This window comes from Passer montanus, unplaced genomic scaffold, assembly GCF_014805655.1.
Source record: "Passer montanus isolate IOZ18808 unplaced genomic scaffold, ASM1480565v1 scaffold165, whole genome shotgun sequence".
In the NCBI taxonomy this organism is placed as follows: Eukaryota; Metazoa; Chordata; class Aves; order Passeriformes; family Passeridae; genus Passer; species Passer montanus.
In genome coordinates this window covers 490,478-506,164 of record NW_024363716.1, presented here as the reverse complement: position 1 = coordinate 506,164, position 15,687 = coordinate 490,478, and the positions used below count along the sequence as shown (strand labels likewise).

Genomic DNA, 15,687 nt, shown 5'->3' with positions numbered 1-15,687 from the left:
CAAGTGATTACCATCCAGACTCAGATCTATATTCCTGCTCTTGGGAAAAAAAAATAAAAGAAGGGCAGGTCTGTAGGTAAACTGCATGATGCTTCTTCACAAAGCTTTCATAAACAATTATCTTTCTTTTCTAGTATGGCTGGACAAGGCCACATGGAAAGCTGGAAGGCTTTATATGGACAATTTGCAAGCCAAAAAAGAGCAGCTCCACAGAAGTCAACCCAGGTAAATTGAAGGACGGATGGTAAGGCTGAAAAATGCAATGTTATATCAAAATTATTTTATCTTCTCTGCAGTAGGATTGATATAAGCAACTGGAACAATTTCATTTAGTCTATTCCTTTGGGTTTTGCTTTCCTTGGCTTTTTTATAACCTCTCTTCCTAAGAAGCTGCTTTGGGTCTGGAAATTACTGAAGCTGTTCCCTTGTGCAATGAAAGCGATAAATATTTACAGCAGTTCTTACAAGTTGAGAAATTTAATATGTGCTCATTCCTTTTGTAATCTAAGAGTAACTGTGCTGAAAGACAATACCTGCTAATTGTATTTTCTATCACAGTCTTTTCAGAGTGAAGGATAAAATATGGAAGTTTGGCTTTATTTTCTATTCCACACAGCAAAATTTATTCAAAAGAATCTTTGTTGCCCTTTATCTATTTATTTAATAGACTATAAAAAACTGGTAAACTCTGTCAAAAAGCCTAGTTGAAGAATAATTTATAAGCTACAATTAGCTGTTGATCTGTCAGACTGGCTTAGGGGAGAGCCAAAATATATCCTGGCAGGTAATAATTAATGCAAACCTTGACACTTCAGGCCTGGCCCTCTGTTGAGCAGGACACAGCTCCCACTTCTCTGCCAGGAAAGCCTGGCTCTGCAGGATACACACACTCCCCTTGTGGAGAAATATGCTGATTTTTTTGTTGTTTTTAAACCTCTTTTGAATGCCAGCAAATGTGTCTGAGGGGAAAGTGATTGTGGTCACTTAGACAGAGGCCTGCTGTGAAGAGCAGGACTCGGGCAGCTCGCTCTGGTTCCTCTCAGCTCTGTAAATCACTGCCTCACTCAGCCAGAGTCAAATCAGCTCCAGCACTGGGCCATGTCCAGCCTGTGCTGCAGCTGATGGCAGCTCTCCCACTGCCTTCATCAGGGGCAGAATTTCATCTGCTAAATCACCAAAAGAGCTTTTATCAATGAGAGCTGTCTGGTCTTGGCTGAACCATGCACTAATGATTTTTAGGGGTCATGACAGAGAGTTCATTTGAAAGGAGAGAGTAACAGGGAGTCTGATGGGGCTTGGAGCAACCTGGCCTAGTGGAAGCTGTCCCTGCCCATGGCAGTGAGATTTAAGGTCCCTTCCAGCCCAAACCACTCTGGGCTTCTCTGATCAAACACTGACTGCAACAAGTGTGTCACTGTCCCTCTGCCACCAGCAATGACCCTGCCCTCATGCAGACCACAGAACTGCACATCTTGAGCCAAAAAGCAGTTTTAAGCCTTATCAGACCATCTTGACAGAAAATGGTTAATTGTTAAAATATGACAATTTTTCAGATGGGTGGGTTACTGTACAAGGTTGGAAGGAAGCTGTTTTCTCACCCTGTCTCAAATGCAGCAGAGCAAGCCTGACTCAGAGCTTATCTCTAAGCTCCATGTGGGTGTATCTTAGTGCCATCTACTATAATCCCTTGCTCAGGGATTATATTATTTATTATTCATAAAACTATCCAAGATCAGTTAATGCGGTGCTTATATTCCTACATCTGCTTTAATCTTTGTTCATTTTCAAATCTAGATGAGATTCAGGACTACTGAACCTGACTAGGCAGATCAGAAAAAGGGTAACTAAAGAACCCTTGTGGTTTGTTTAATCAGGTATTCATATGCTGGGCTACTGATGGTGTGCCTCTAGCCTTGAGTCTCATCTGAAGTTGAGATATAAAAGTAGCAAGGAAGTCCCATTCTGCTTGTAAGGGCTGCAAAAAGAAAGCTCAGCACTTTACATTCCACCTTAGACAGGTACACGAGGCTGAGGGCTCCCCTGAATTAGGCAGCAGGAGTTTTGATGAACTGCCCTCTCAGCCATCCCTCTGCACCTCCCTCCACTGAACCGTGGCTTCAGCTCCCTCAAATGATCCTTTGGATGGGTTAGGCTGCTGGTTGGCTCTGCTGTTAAGTGTCTCTATGGACCAGATTTAACTTTTAATAGTGTCTCATAATGTCTTTAAAGAGGTTTATGGCTCAGCTTGGTTCTCTGGGAGATTGCCTGTTCCCTGCTAATCTGTTACAGAAACATTGCCATTGGTTCCCGCAGTATTTCAGGGAGTTCTCCCCCAGCTCCACAGCCAAGTTAACTGGGCACGATTGACCTATGGTGGAGAATGACTATTAGGTGAGGAATATTAAGCAAAGGGAATAAGATCTTTCTGTAGCTCAGAACATGCTGGGAGCTGTGGGGAATGGCAGGAAATGGCAGCTCAAGGAGTGTGCAGAGCAGGCCCTGGGAGAGGGTTGATTTAAGGAATGGGAAAGTGCTTTGCAATAACTGAGGTTTGTAAAACCAGCAGCTCTTTCCAAAGGAGAGTAAAAATACGCTGCAGTCTTGAGAGTCTGTAAGAGGCAAAAGTGCAAGAAAGAAGAGAAATAGGTTGTGGCAGACCTGTGAGAGCGCTGGTTTTGATCATTCTTTCTTTTTTAACAAACACTTCACTGTAGCACAGCTGCCCAAGCCTGACTGAAGGAGTCAAGGAACAAATAGGGCAGGATTTCACCCGAATGCATTTGTGTTTCCAACTGGAAACTGCATGCTGAAGGCAAATCCAGTACCCTGAGCAAACACTGAATGATTAATGGGCATGACACTAGTCCACAAGACAAATATGAGCCCTGTAACATCCCTGAGAAGCTCAAGACACAAACACAGTTTGCAGAGCAGCTTTATGCACAGCAAATGAAGCCTTGCTGCCAAATCCTGGAAGTTTTGGTTGCTGCTTCCCAATTTACTTTCACACACTAATCCTTTGGATGGGGTAAATCCCATAAAATTATAAAACCAGCCCATATTCCTTAGGACAAGAGCTTCCAGTGTCAGAATTGCCAGTCTCAAAACTTCTTTGGCTGAAGTAAACTTCCCGAGAGAAGCAGAGGTGTCAGCAGAGGGTTTAAAACTGTGTAAGTATGTGCTTAACTCTACTGAGACGTGAAGTTTCCCTGAGATCAGCAGAGTGAAGTTCCATTTGGGGGAGTGGCTCGAAGGTCAGGCCTCAAGAACAAAAGTGCTTCAGATTCATGGCTAATACCAGCAGCAGGATGGCAGTGCCAGTGACGTGATGTGATTTGCTATGGCAAATAATGGTCCTTCCATCTCATGGAAGAGTGAGTTCCCTCTCTTAAACCTCGTGTATTTACACAGGGAGAAAAGTCACTGGTCCTGAAGTTTAGAGTGTGCTGCTTATAATTCCAAAGCCTGGGCCAAAGGTAATGTGCAAGGTGAAGGCGTCCCACTTGAATATCTGTGGACCTGATCCACAGCCAGTGACTGAAGGAGCCTCTCTGACCCCTGCCAGGAGCTCTGCTCTCCCCAGTCAGGAATCCTCCAGCTCAGGATTTGGAGCTTTGCAGCTGGTGCAGAGCTAACTCCTTGTCTGGGACTGGCACCACTGCCTTAATGATAAATTTTGCAGTTTGTAGGAACTCAAAATCAGGTTCTTTGGGGCAAATGGACTGGTTAAGGGGTAAGTGTTTCTGCTCACCGGCACTCGAGGAAGCACTGGGTGATCTGGTCCTGGAGGGTTTCCTTGATGTGGGGCCCCTCTGTTCTCTTCAGCTCATGCCTGAAGGAGAAGTCTGCCCTTTCCTGGACTTCACCTTGCAGGACATTTGCTTTCTGCAAACATCTCATTGCCTCCAAGTCAGGAGGCAGACTCTGAAAACAAGAGGAGAAAATAAAAGGTATGAATGAAAAGAAACTTAATATTTACTGGAATGCCAGGTTGACAGTGAATCTGAGCTTAAGCCTTAATTTGCTTGCAGGAAGCCAGGAAAAAAAAGCCAACCCTGTGCTCATAAAAAGTGCCTGGATGCACACAATGGTCTATTGTTGGTATTTCAGCATTAATTAACAACATTGCAATGTACAAAAACAACCTTTGCAGCGTGGGATCCTGGATCTCAATGAGACAGGTGAGAAAGCTGCTGTTCTGCAAATGCCAGCTTTATCCATGTCAGAAGGGTGCCAGAGAATTTTTTAATTGAATTTTCAAATGTCTGGACTTCCTATTGGTGCTTTTTAATTAGCCAGTATTGTTTTTAATTTGTGCACTGAAATTTTTATATGCACACTGCTTGGTCAGTGGTTTCCTGGTATTTTGTTGCAGCTGGTCAGACTCCTTTAGGAAATCAACTTCCCTTGAGGAACAACAACAACAAAAAAGGAATAAACAACCCCCCCCAAACACTATAACCAAAATCACAGTTCCCCAAGTTTCCCATGATTTGATAACCTTGGAAAGAAGGGCTTCTCAGCCAGTTTCAACTCTTACAATAATTTCTGCTCTGTGATTGATTTCACACATGTAGTGTGAGGGAGAAAAATGAAAGTCTTTCTGGTATTCAAATACAGAAGCATGAAAAAACCCATCGGTGTGGGTGGGCTGAAACTTTGCATTTTTCAGCTTGCAGTCATTGATAAAATTAAGATGTTACCAATGTTTTAGGAGCTATTGCTACCTTGTAAGTGTAGAGAAAAATCTATTTTAAAAATCAACTTGTGAACTGGCTTTGTGGTTTTAGGTTTTCTTAATTCTGGAACAAATTGGTTTTTTCATGTACTTGGGAATTATTAATCATATTGTCTGATGGTGTATGGCAAATTTAAGAAGGGAAAAGAGGAGAAAATTTGACAATCTGGTTTTGTAGCATAATTTTATTTATTTTCAAAGTTTGTGGCTGACATAGGTGTCAGCATATGTGAACAAAAGCTTGGTTTGCATGAAAAAAAAAAGTTTTTGCTCTGGCCTTTCAACTTCAGAGCATATAGAAATTGTCCTTAACTGGCACATCTCAGACTGATTCAGTAATGCATTCTTCTTGCTCTGGTGATGTATTTTCTGGTGTGCTCCAAGTCCCAGTTCCTGAGGCCTCCCGCGAAGACAAAAAGCTCTGTCAAAGCTTTGGCCAGCTCATATTTAAGATCTGTTATTCCCTGGTTTTCTGTGGTTCCACCAGGTTCCAAAAATCACTAATAAGTGCCAAGCAACTTTCGTTTCTGAGCACCAGAAGGGATCCCACAGTGTCCAAAGCAAGCACACAGGCCCCATTCAGGAAAGCAATTTACTGCATCTGGGATGTGTGACTCGCACTGTGCTCCAGGAATGGGTCAAGGCCACCAGGGAGAAAATATTCAGGAGGAAATAAGAACAGCAGTGTGCTTCTGAAAGGTGGCTGCACATGTTCCCTCCCTGAATATGTGACCCCAAGTGCTGCCTTTTACCCCGAGATGTTACCTCTGCTCAATTCCCAGTTTTCAGGGAAGTTGAGTGTTTCCAATCTTCCCCCTCACCAGCACCTATTTATGAGTATAACACAGCTACTATTGGCAGTGTTTATTTGCATTTCACCATTGTCTGCCTTGCTGATGTTAAACAAAGCCCAGGACAGCCAGATGTGATGCTGCTCTCTCAGGGGCTCCTTTGGAAACCAGAGGAGCCCCTACGAGGCCTGCTTTCCAGACTGAGATCCAAAACCAACTCCTCTGTTTGTCTCCCTTCAGCAATCCTCAGGGGATTCCTGAGAAATTGCCAGCAGATGGGCATGAGGATGCCTGCAGCTTTAGGGAGGCTCATGTGTGGCTGATGGAGAGAGACAGGCTCCTCTCCAGCACAGCCTGCACCTTTAAAGGTGAAATGTCACCAGGTGAGCAGGGAAGGGTCAGCTCCTGCACCACCTGAACTGCTGGGTGCATGATCCCTGCCTTCTGCTCAGGCCTGGCACTCACCTGACCCTGCAGTGAACCAGTTCAGCTCCCTAAAAAGTGAAAAATAATCCCTTTTGTCTTTTCCTCTCCTCCCACCTCCTCAAGTTACTCATTTCCCACTATAACAGGTGGATCAGCCAGCCAAGGAGCAGCTGAGGGCCAGTGCCACAGCAAGGGCAGTGGTGGCCAGTGGGACCAGAGCAAGGTGGGGAGCAGCAGCAGCACAGGCAGCAGAGCTCCTTCCCACCATCCCAGAAGCTTTGCAGCTCCTCTGAGCTGCTCTCCACTGCATCTTGAGGGAGCCTTGCATGACCAGCTTGTCCCACTGTGAGTTTATTCAGCCTCCCTTTCAGCAGCCCCAAAGCCAGATGAGGTAAGAGCTGTTTGAAGTGGCAAACAGGAGGTGCCATTGTAAGACCAGCAGTAGGAAAGTCTTATCTCAAAAAGAGAATTGCTACAGCCCATATCTACACTTGAGCCCAGAGTCAAGAAGCTGCTGTGGACACAGCCCAGGTAGCACTGAACCAGCTGGCTCAGATGCAGATAAAAACAAGGCCATGGGATATGTTCTGGTTGGCAAAACCCAGCTGAGCCCTGGGTAAATATTTGTGCAGCTCCCTGTCTGAGAACCATTCAGTTATCAATACATCTGCTAACAGGAGTTTATCAGCTGTACTCAGCACCAAGGCTGAGGTACAGACATAAACCTGTAGAACAGCTTATGAGAAGCTCTGTTGTATTTTTATTTTATTTTCCACAGTCTGTCTTACTACAAGAAACCAGAAGAAATGAGAATTACTTCTAGAACAAGACCAGCCATTCACCTTCAGTATTTCCCTAAAGAACAAGCATGAAAGAGAACAGAAGTTGATAAGGCTGTATTCTCCTCTTTCCCCCCAGTCCTCCTCATTTCTTATTTGGCAATAACACGCTCCAGCTGTGAAGGGAGCAGGACATGAGGAGCACAGCTGGCTGTGAGAAATGAGGCCTGAAGGACTCAGGGCTGGCTGATGTGGCACTTACACAGTGTGCCCTGTCCATGAGGGAAGAGCAGGAGGTGTCAGGAAGCCAAGGCTGGCTCCTGTTCTGGAGAGGAGGAGGAGGAAAGCACTGGCTGGCAGTGAGTACATCATGCCACGGGCACTTGGTTTTTAAATAAAACAGCACAGGTGAATGTGCAGCTGGCTTGGCTTTCTGTTCTGTCACTTGGAAATCAATGCAGTCATGTAAATAAAAATTGAATGGACTTGAGGAAAACAAGGATGAGGAGGCATCAAAAGAATTTATGTGTACGTGGGCTAAGTGAAATGGGGACTATCTTAAAAACAGCTTCCTTGGACTATAAGAATTGATCCAAGCATGTGGATGCTCAAGGAAGTGAATTAATTGATAAAGGAGGGAGGGAATAAGAAGAGGAACTAGACAAAACTAAGTGTGGAAGGGAATTTAGAACATAACCTAAATATAGACACTGGGGCAGCGGGAGCTGCTGAAGAGATGTAACAAGATGTCCAGAGGATGGAACTGTCAGTTCTCTACCATTTGTAAGGAATTTTCATAGAAAATGCTTTTCTTCTGTCAAGTAAATGATGACATGAAATGTTTTAGACTATTAAAACACTTAAAAAAGGAAAACAAGCTATGAATAGCATAGGTGATACCTTCCAGCTTTGCAGCTGAAGAAAGCTGCTCTGTTAAACTTGTTTTATTTTGTCCACAGTGTTCTTGACCTAATCACAGAAGTATGTGTCACCCTAAACCTCACCAGCTTCAGAGTTTAACACATTCCAAACCCTGTGTCAGGAATGAGGAGCCAGCTGCACAACTGTGTGCCTTGTGTTCACCTTCAGGTGCTCTTGGGCCTTCAAAAGGAGACAGAATCTCTCCAAAGCCCTGCTGGAGGTTCTGTTCTCTTGCCAACGAGCACAACTCAGAAGAAAATAGGTCTGAAAAAGCTTTGGCCATCTGAAGATGCAAGAGGGAATAGGAAGTGAAATGGCTGGAGAGTGCCAAGAAAGAGGATGAATTCCAACAGCCCCAGCAGGAATGGAGCTGTTGGAATCCCTGCTGGCCAGCCTGTGACCTGTGCCTTGCAGCATCGTGGAAGAGCTTTCCATGTTTTCACATGGCTCTTGTAGAGCTCTGAAGTTATCCTGACTGTGCTTCCATAGCCCTCTGATGTGCATGGAAGGAAGACAAAAGCAAATTTATTTCTAACATCCCTTCTCTCAGCGCCTCTAATGTTCCTGCTTCTGAATCAAAGGGAGGCATTCTCCAGGAAGATGCTAATAAATAGCTTTTCCTTGGGGGAAGAAGCATTTTCCCATCTTTAAGAAATTTCTCTGGCCATGTGAAATTCAAATTTGTTAACTTGCCCTACAAACAGCAACTCATTTAGAAACAAATTACAAATATTAGATGGAGACAGTGAACTTGATAATGCAATGCTGCCACATCAGTTGTAGAATAATGCATCTTAATGAAGGCTTCCCATGTGAATAAACCATTATATTTACAAGCTTTTCACAGTTAATGACCCAGAACTGGATAACGAAACTCACATTTTTAGTGTGGTCCTCTGTCAGCAAAAGTATACATATTAATAATTGATGTTGCTGTAAAAATAGGACATATTATGAAGATTCCTGAGTTTGTGGGAAAATAGGACTACATGGTCCATTAACTTAAAAGGCTTATCTAATGTTTGATGGGCTTTGTCTTTAAAATCCTTGTTTAAATTAATAAGGCAAAATGGACATTTGTCTAAAAGAGAATTTTATTCCAACTCATCAGTCACGAGTGTGCTGCTAAGATTCTTCTGTTCTGGTCTTTACTCGTTCCCCAAAAGAATTTACGTTTCAGGGAAGGGGATGATGCACCAGTGGAAGGGAGAAGAGACTTCCTACAGCTCCCAGGTGAGTCAGTGGGATGAAGGACCATGTGGGTGATAAGGGGACTGGAGAGCCTCCCATTTGGAGACAGGGTGAGGGAGATGGGGATGCTCAGCATGGAGAAGAGAAGCTTGTGTGGAAACCTCAGACCCCCTCCAGTATCTGAAAGAGTTACAAGGAAGCTGGAGAGGGCCTTTAATGACAGGATAAGGGGTATTGGGTTCAAACTGATAGAGAATGGGATTAGATGGGAGGAATTCGTCCCTGGGAGGGGGACAGACCCTGGCACAGGGCGCCCAGAGCAGCTGTGGCTGCCCCTGGATCCCTGGCAGTGTCCAAGGCCAGGCTGGATGGGCTTGGAGCACCCTGGGCTAGTGGAAAGTGTCCCTGCCCATGGCAGGGGGTGACACTGGATGGGCTTTGAGGCCCAATCAACCAAAGCACTTTGTGGTTCCACAGAACCGTGTCTGTTTTCCCTTCCCACCTCGGGGCTTTGCTCGCTCGGATCCCTTTCCTGGCTGGAAAGCCCTGCCTTGGTGCTGAGTCAGCTCCCCAGCAGAGCCTTACTGTTCATTATGAAGCACTTGGAGGTGTGCAGGCTGGCTGAGCATGCTCTTCCTCACAGAGGAGGAGGAGGAGGCCCTGCTTGGAACTAACTGCTCCTCAATTGTTCCATTAGGAGGGCAAGAGGCTCGCTGGCAATGAAATAAATACATTTCATTTCCCTCCACTTCGGAAGGCCAACGTCCCTGTTATGCCTGAGAGTAGATTTACTGCAGCTTTTATTACTGGGTACTTAATTTAGGACAGATTCTTGTCATAGGCCTGGAACAGCAGAGCTGAAGCACATGCTCTGTGGTTTTATGGGGCTTCAGGAAATGTTCTGCCACAGCCAGCATCGCCCCTAATGGTAAGATTTCAAAAGATGGACCAATTGTGTAGCACTTTTTTCAGTACATTTGCAGTTTGCTTCTCTGGAGGAGAAGCCTTATTTCCAAGTATTTTTAAAGTAGTTGTAATAGTCACTTAGTTTAACCAGTAGTCAAAGTGAAATTTTTTTTTTTTTTTTGGTAAGATTTCAAAAGATGGACCAATTGTGTAGCACTTTTTCAGTACATTTACAGTTTGCTTCTTTGGGGGAGAAGCTTTATTTGCAAATATTTTTAATGTAGTTGTAATAGTCACTTCGTTTAACCAGTAGTCAAAGTGAATTTTTTTTTTTAAATACATTTGGATTACACAGGCATGTAGACTAAAATAATTTACTGTCAGGGCAGTTGGGGTCTTGTTCTCTACTTAAAACTCTTATTCTTCAGGTGGAAGGTGTCCCTGCCCATGGCAAGGGGTGGAATGAGATCATCTTTAAGGTCTCTTCCAACCCAAATCGTTCTGTGATTCTATGATACGATTCTGCTGAATTTTGAACTGTGATCCAAACTGCATTTAAAAGTTTGCTATAGGATTGAGCTGTGTCCTTGCTTTATTTCCTCACCATAATTTGTCTGGCTGAGGGAAGAATAGATTTTTAAAGAGGTCTCTTATCTTGTGAATCATAAAATCATGGAATGGTTTGGGTTGGAAGCACCTTAAAGCCCATCCAGTTCCAACCCCCCAAATGAAAATTGTATTAATAGAGGTTCCACAGTACACAAATGGTGATAGCCACATCAATTATATGGCTGAATTCCTAAATTAGGCACAAAAAAAAAGGAACAAGTAAGCAAAATATATTGCATTCATTAAAGCTTCCCTACTCTCTGACTCACTCCAATGGCTTTGCCAATTAAAGTAATTGTCATATGCATTCAAACAAAGCATTTGTAGTAGGAGGCCTTGCTAAAAAAATACTGAAAATGCTTGGTTTGGAGATTCATATCATACATATTTAGAAATATATTTACATGTAACACCTTTTAGGAAGATAAAGACAATTTGAAGTGGGCGAAAGGTTTACAGGCAGAACCAGATGAGTTTACATAATTTGGGTTTTGTTTATTTCTGATATGATACCTGGGCATGCTGTTAAACTTGACTAAACATGGCAAGCATGTTTTGGGCTCTGAAATGCAGTGATTTCATTGTTAGTATGACTGCAGCCAATGAAAAGCAAATTATGTAGCATTCTTTCTTCCCAGAGTCTTTCTGTTTCAAAAATAAGCAGGCTTAAAATTTCTATTGAAACCAGGACAGATTAGTTATCACTGCTGAGACGTGAAATAACAGAGAACTTTGTGCTGACACCCAGGCAAGCAAAAGTCATTTTAATCTTAAACTTGGCAAAACCAGGCCTGATCTGCACCATTCCTGTAGCTGCCCACTCTCAAGAGCTGATGAAATATTTTAAATTTTACTCGATGGAGCTTGTAGTTTGTTAAATCCTGTATAATATTTATTTAGCCATAGTCTATAATGTTTACACAGAAAGCTATTCTGGGAAATGCTAATTTTTTTCTGACTGGATGAAATGAATTATATTTATCAGGAATTCAGAGAAGGAGGAATGTTTGGCAGACTGTTTTCTCAGATATAAATAAAGCGTTAACCAAGACAACATGCCTAAATTTGGGTATGTTTAAAAGAGGTAAGAAGGAGAAAACAGCTTTTTATTTAACACCACACAGATCCTTTAATGTGAAAAGGATCATCGAATGGTTTGGGTTGAAAGGAATCTTAAAGGTCATCTTGTTTCATCCCCTGCCAGGGCAGGGACATCTTCCCGGGTATGTTTAAAAGAGGTAAGAAGGAGAAAACAGCTTTTTATTTAACACCACACAGATCCTTTAATGTGAAAAGGATCATGGAATGGTTTGGGTTGAAAGGGATCTTAAAGATCATCTTGTTTCATCAAGGGACACCTTGCACTAGCCCAGGGTGCTCCACACCCCATCCAGGCAGGCCTTGGATAAGGAGGAAGGAAGGATGCTGGAAATGCCATGTAGGAGAATCACAGAGCAGCAGGTGTTGCACCTCCAACTCTTTGGGAAGAGCTGGAATTTCAGGATAGAGCTCTGTAAAGGTAAATTCACAGCTGTGAGACCCTAAACTGGAGTTTGGCTTGTCCTGCAATGTGTTAGAAGTCTGATATCCTGGGAGATGTGTTTCTCTGAGGACCTTTAGGAGCAGCTGGATCCGGTGTGGTGAGGAAAACTTGATGCTCCAGTGGCACATGCATCCTGCTGAACTGTATCCATTTGAGAAAAAAGAAATGGAAAAAGAAAAGAACTATGAGGCTTTGTCCCACTAAAAGGAGAATTCCTTAAGCATTGGAATGTTTACTTTTCAGAAGGGATGGGTTTCTGGATGTGCTGCTGGGATTGCAGTTCTTCTGGTGAAAACGAAAGGAGGGGCTGCTCTGAGTCAGCCCAGGGAGAAGAGGCTTGGGGGAAAATGCATCAGAGCACTGCAGGTGAAGAGAGGGACTTGTCTTTCTTTTGTCTTGTATTGCTTTTTCCTGGACTCCTCTAATTCCTGCTCAGCAGGTTTAGGGAAAGTAGTTTGACTTACTCTGGGTGGTGTAGAAACAACATAATTCTCAGGAGGTCCAATAACAACTTTTACTTGCCAACATTGGAACATCCTGACAAAATAAGGCACGTGGCAAACTTTAACTCCTCCAGATGCAACAGAGGATTTATCAAAGCATTGACTGGAAGTTTTTGGTCTGAATTCCAGAATATTTTGAGAAGAAGAAAGCAGAACTGGACACAGCATGGCCTTGTTCTCCATCATCAAGCACAAGATGAACTAGAATCAAATTCCAGAAAAGATACATACATTTTTTGTGAAGCAAGTAGAGAGTAAAGAAAATAACAGCCTCGCCAGTGCCCAGCCCAGGGGAGGCATCCTGTCCCTGCTCCTGCTGGCCACATTAGCCCTGTGACAGCCCAGGTGCCCTTGGCCACCTGGGCACTCACTGGCTTTGTGTTCTTCCCACTTAATTGCTTTAAACCAACTGTTCCTCCAGTCCCCAGCATCCTCCTACCCTCTCATAAATCAGTCTGATGGCAAACTGTTTATCCTAATGTTTTAGGTTAAACCCAGCCTTTCCTCTTTCCAGTAGCCTGTGCTCTGAGATTAAAAGTATAACTTCCTGCAGGAGAGTGCTGAGAGGGGATCCAGGACCAGGCTCGGGCTGTTCTGCACCACCCTGAGACACAGCCGCTGCCAAAAGCCAGGTCACACAGCCAGCTGCACTGAGCTCTGCAGCACAACTCAACAATCACAACCTCTGAACAGGGCTTTCAGTGACAGGGAATCCATAAATGCCAGAAAAACAGGGCAATTTAAAAACCTGGTGTGTTAAATTGAGCTGGGAGGGTAAAACAGAGCAAGGAAAGGCAGGTTTGCCCAGACAGCACGTCTGTGTTTTCAGACAGCTCAATGTGTTTTCTTGCCACATCAGTGTGGTTTAAACACATCCCCGTGCCTGGAGCAGTGGTTCTGGTGGTCGTCCTGGAGCTGGCAGTAAACTGCCCTGTGGCAGGAATGTGAGGAAGATCAGGAAGCAGCTCAGGATACAGTTATCAAGATATATGTGCTCTTAGGAGGCTTGCTTCTCTTCACAAATTAAACTGGGACTGCAAAGTGTGATTTATCGGGGCTTTGGAGAATGAGTGCTGAGGGGATCATGCTGTTTCTGCAATTAGGCTTTAATAAATAACAATAATAATAATAATGAGGCTTTATTTTTGAGCCAAGAAAAATCTCTCCACCATAGGCTTGTTCTCTGTCATCAAGCAAAAGATGAAATAGAATCGAGTTCCAGAAAAGGTACATAAATTTTTTGTGAAGCAAGTAGAGAGTAAAGAAAATAACACTGAATTAAGCAAAAGACTGGACAATTCTTGGGTTTCACACTTATTTTCCTATTTTTTAGGCCAACACAATTGAATTTTCCCAGAAATCTTTTACACAGAACTTCAGATGGATCAGCTCTTTGTGCAAAGCAGTCTTTGTCTGAAAGTAACACAGACATTTTTTTTAAAAAGCCCTAATTATAAGAGAATTTATATTTATTGCAACAAAAGTCGGGTCTCCTTTGGGATGGACTTGGAGTAATGGATGGTTGGGTCTTCTAATTTATCTAAGTCGTGCAGCATTAGAAAAGCAAATTCAACATATTTACACATGAAGATCTGTGGTCATTTTTTAGAGGGCTGACGTGATCATACATCAAAGGGACTTGACCTTTGGAGCTCCCTGCCTATCTATCAGTGAGAACCAATGTCTGCTTCCTTTGGAGACCAGGGAAGGGAATGCAGCATGGAAAGGAAAAGGGAATACAAAAACCCTGGAAAGAAGAACAGGATTTAAAAAAATTTTATTCAGAGTTATCATTTTTTTCCTCACATGCTTTGATTATAAACTTGATAAAGAGCAATGAGTCAGAGTGCAGAGGAGCAAACATCAATTCTCTTGCTTTTAAATGGAGGTCAGGAACTGAATGCACTCGATGTGTTTGGTTTTAATTCCCTTCATCCCTCTGATGATATAGATTACATTATGCTCCCCATAAACCAGGCTGTTCACATGCTAGTTTCCAGTTCCTCCCACACTGGCCACCATGAAATGAGGGTTTGGCTGTGAACCCTCAGATAACTGATGCCAGATTTAGATTTCCTTCCTAAGGACTTGACAGAAATGTCATGGGATTTGACAGGAAATAATCCCTTGTTCTGCAAAAGGTGCCCTTTCTAACTCATTTTCAGTACTTCCCAAGTATTTAGATCTGCACTAATTAAAATCTTTGGGAATTTTGTCTTAAACAGAGGCAGAATTGGCACCCAAGGATCTGTTTAGCTGTTGGAGACCAGCAGATACTCAAGGCAGTAATTCCCAAGGTGTTACCTCTATTTAACATGGCAAAGCTTAGGTAAATGTACATTTTCCTTCCTAAAGGTAAGGTATTAATGGTATTTTTAACTGATGTGAGATGTAATCTCTAGGCACAATCAGTTTTCAGAACCCCATAAAGCAGCTAAGGGCAATTTCATTGCTGGGCAATAAAATCCCCCAGAAAAGCAGAAAGCATGTTTTAAATAAAAATTAAATTATTAGTTTATAAATTAATCACTTAAGAACTGTAGAACATGGAAACATAAATAAAATTAAATGCAGAGCAGTGCTGGATGTTTCTGTGATGTGCTACTGCTTTACTAGAACCTTACTAGAGCTTGGTACAAGGGCTGTGCTATGTGAACAATGGATTTATAGAAAATTTTTTACATTTGATAGAAGAATACACTTATAATGTATTATAACTAAGAAATAATTAGCTTCTAGTAATAATAACAAATTATACATCTGTATATCTCAGCCTTCATATAAAACTAAAAATAAAAGTTTTAAAAACATCTCTCAGTTACCCCATCTCTAAATTAAAAAAAAAACTTAATCCAACAGTGCTGCTGCAGCTGGACTTGGGTGAGGTCTGTCACTTTTTAGTGCCTCCAAAAACTTGGAGGGGGGCAAAAAAAAGGTCAACAGTAAAGAATTTATCCTATTTTTGGGGTGTTTTTTGCAAGGAAGGGGGTGGAAGGCACGGATTCCTTGTGGAAAGGATGCTATGATTTTTTTTCTTTCACCCCTTGCAATTTAAGTGACCATGGGCAGCTGTTCACTTCCCTGTGCCTCTGCAGTGTGATGCAAGGAAGATTTTGATTATTTTTATATGGACTTAGAGAAATATTGATGGATCAACATGCCAGTTCTTAGGTTTCTTTTCCTTGCTCTTGACATACACAGGCAGTGACTTGCAAAAGGGTAGGAGAAGAGGATTTTGCTTCTTCAGTTTAATTGGATATTAGGAAAAATTAATTATTTC

At 42.7% G+C, this 15,687-nt stretch overlaps 1 protein-coding gene across 1 annotated transcript in view; it reads right to left on the bottom strand.

Annotated features, from left to right (window-relative positions):
• IQCA1 (IQ motif containing with AAA domain 1) overlaps nucleotides 1-15,687 on the bottom strand; it is a 100,480-nt gene that overhangs the window by 66,610 nt on the left and 18,183 nt on the right. Inside the window, exon 6 of the mRNA XM_039703611.1 lies at nucleotides 3,752-3,924. Coding sequence (XP_039559545.1) covers nucleotides 3,752-3,924 — 173 coding nt within the window. The remainder of the gene's footprint in view (nucleotides 1-3,751; nucleotides 3,925-15,687) is intronic.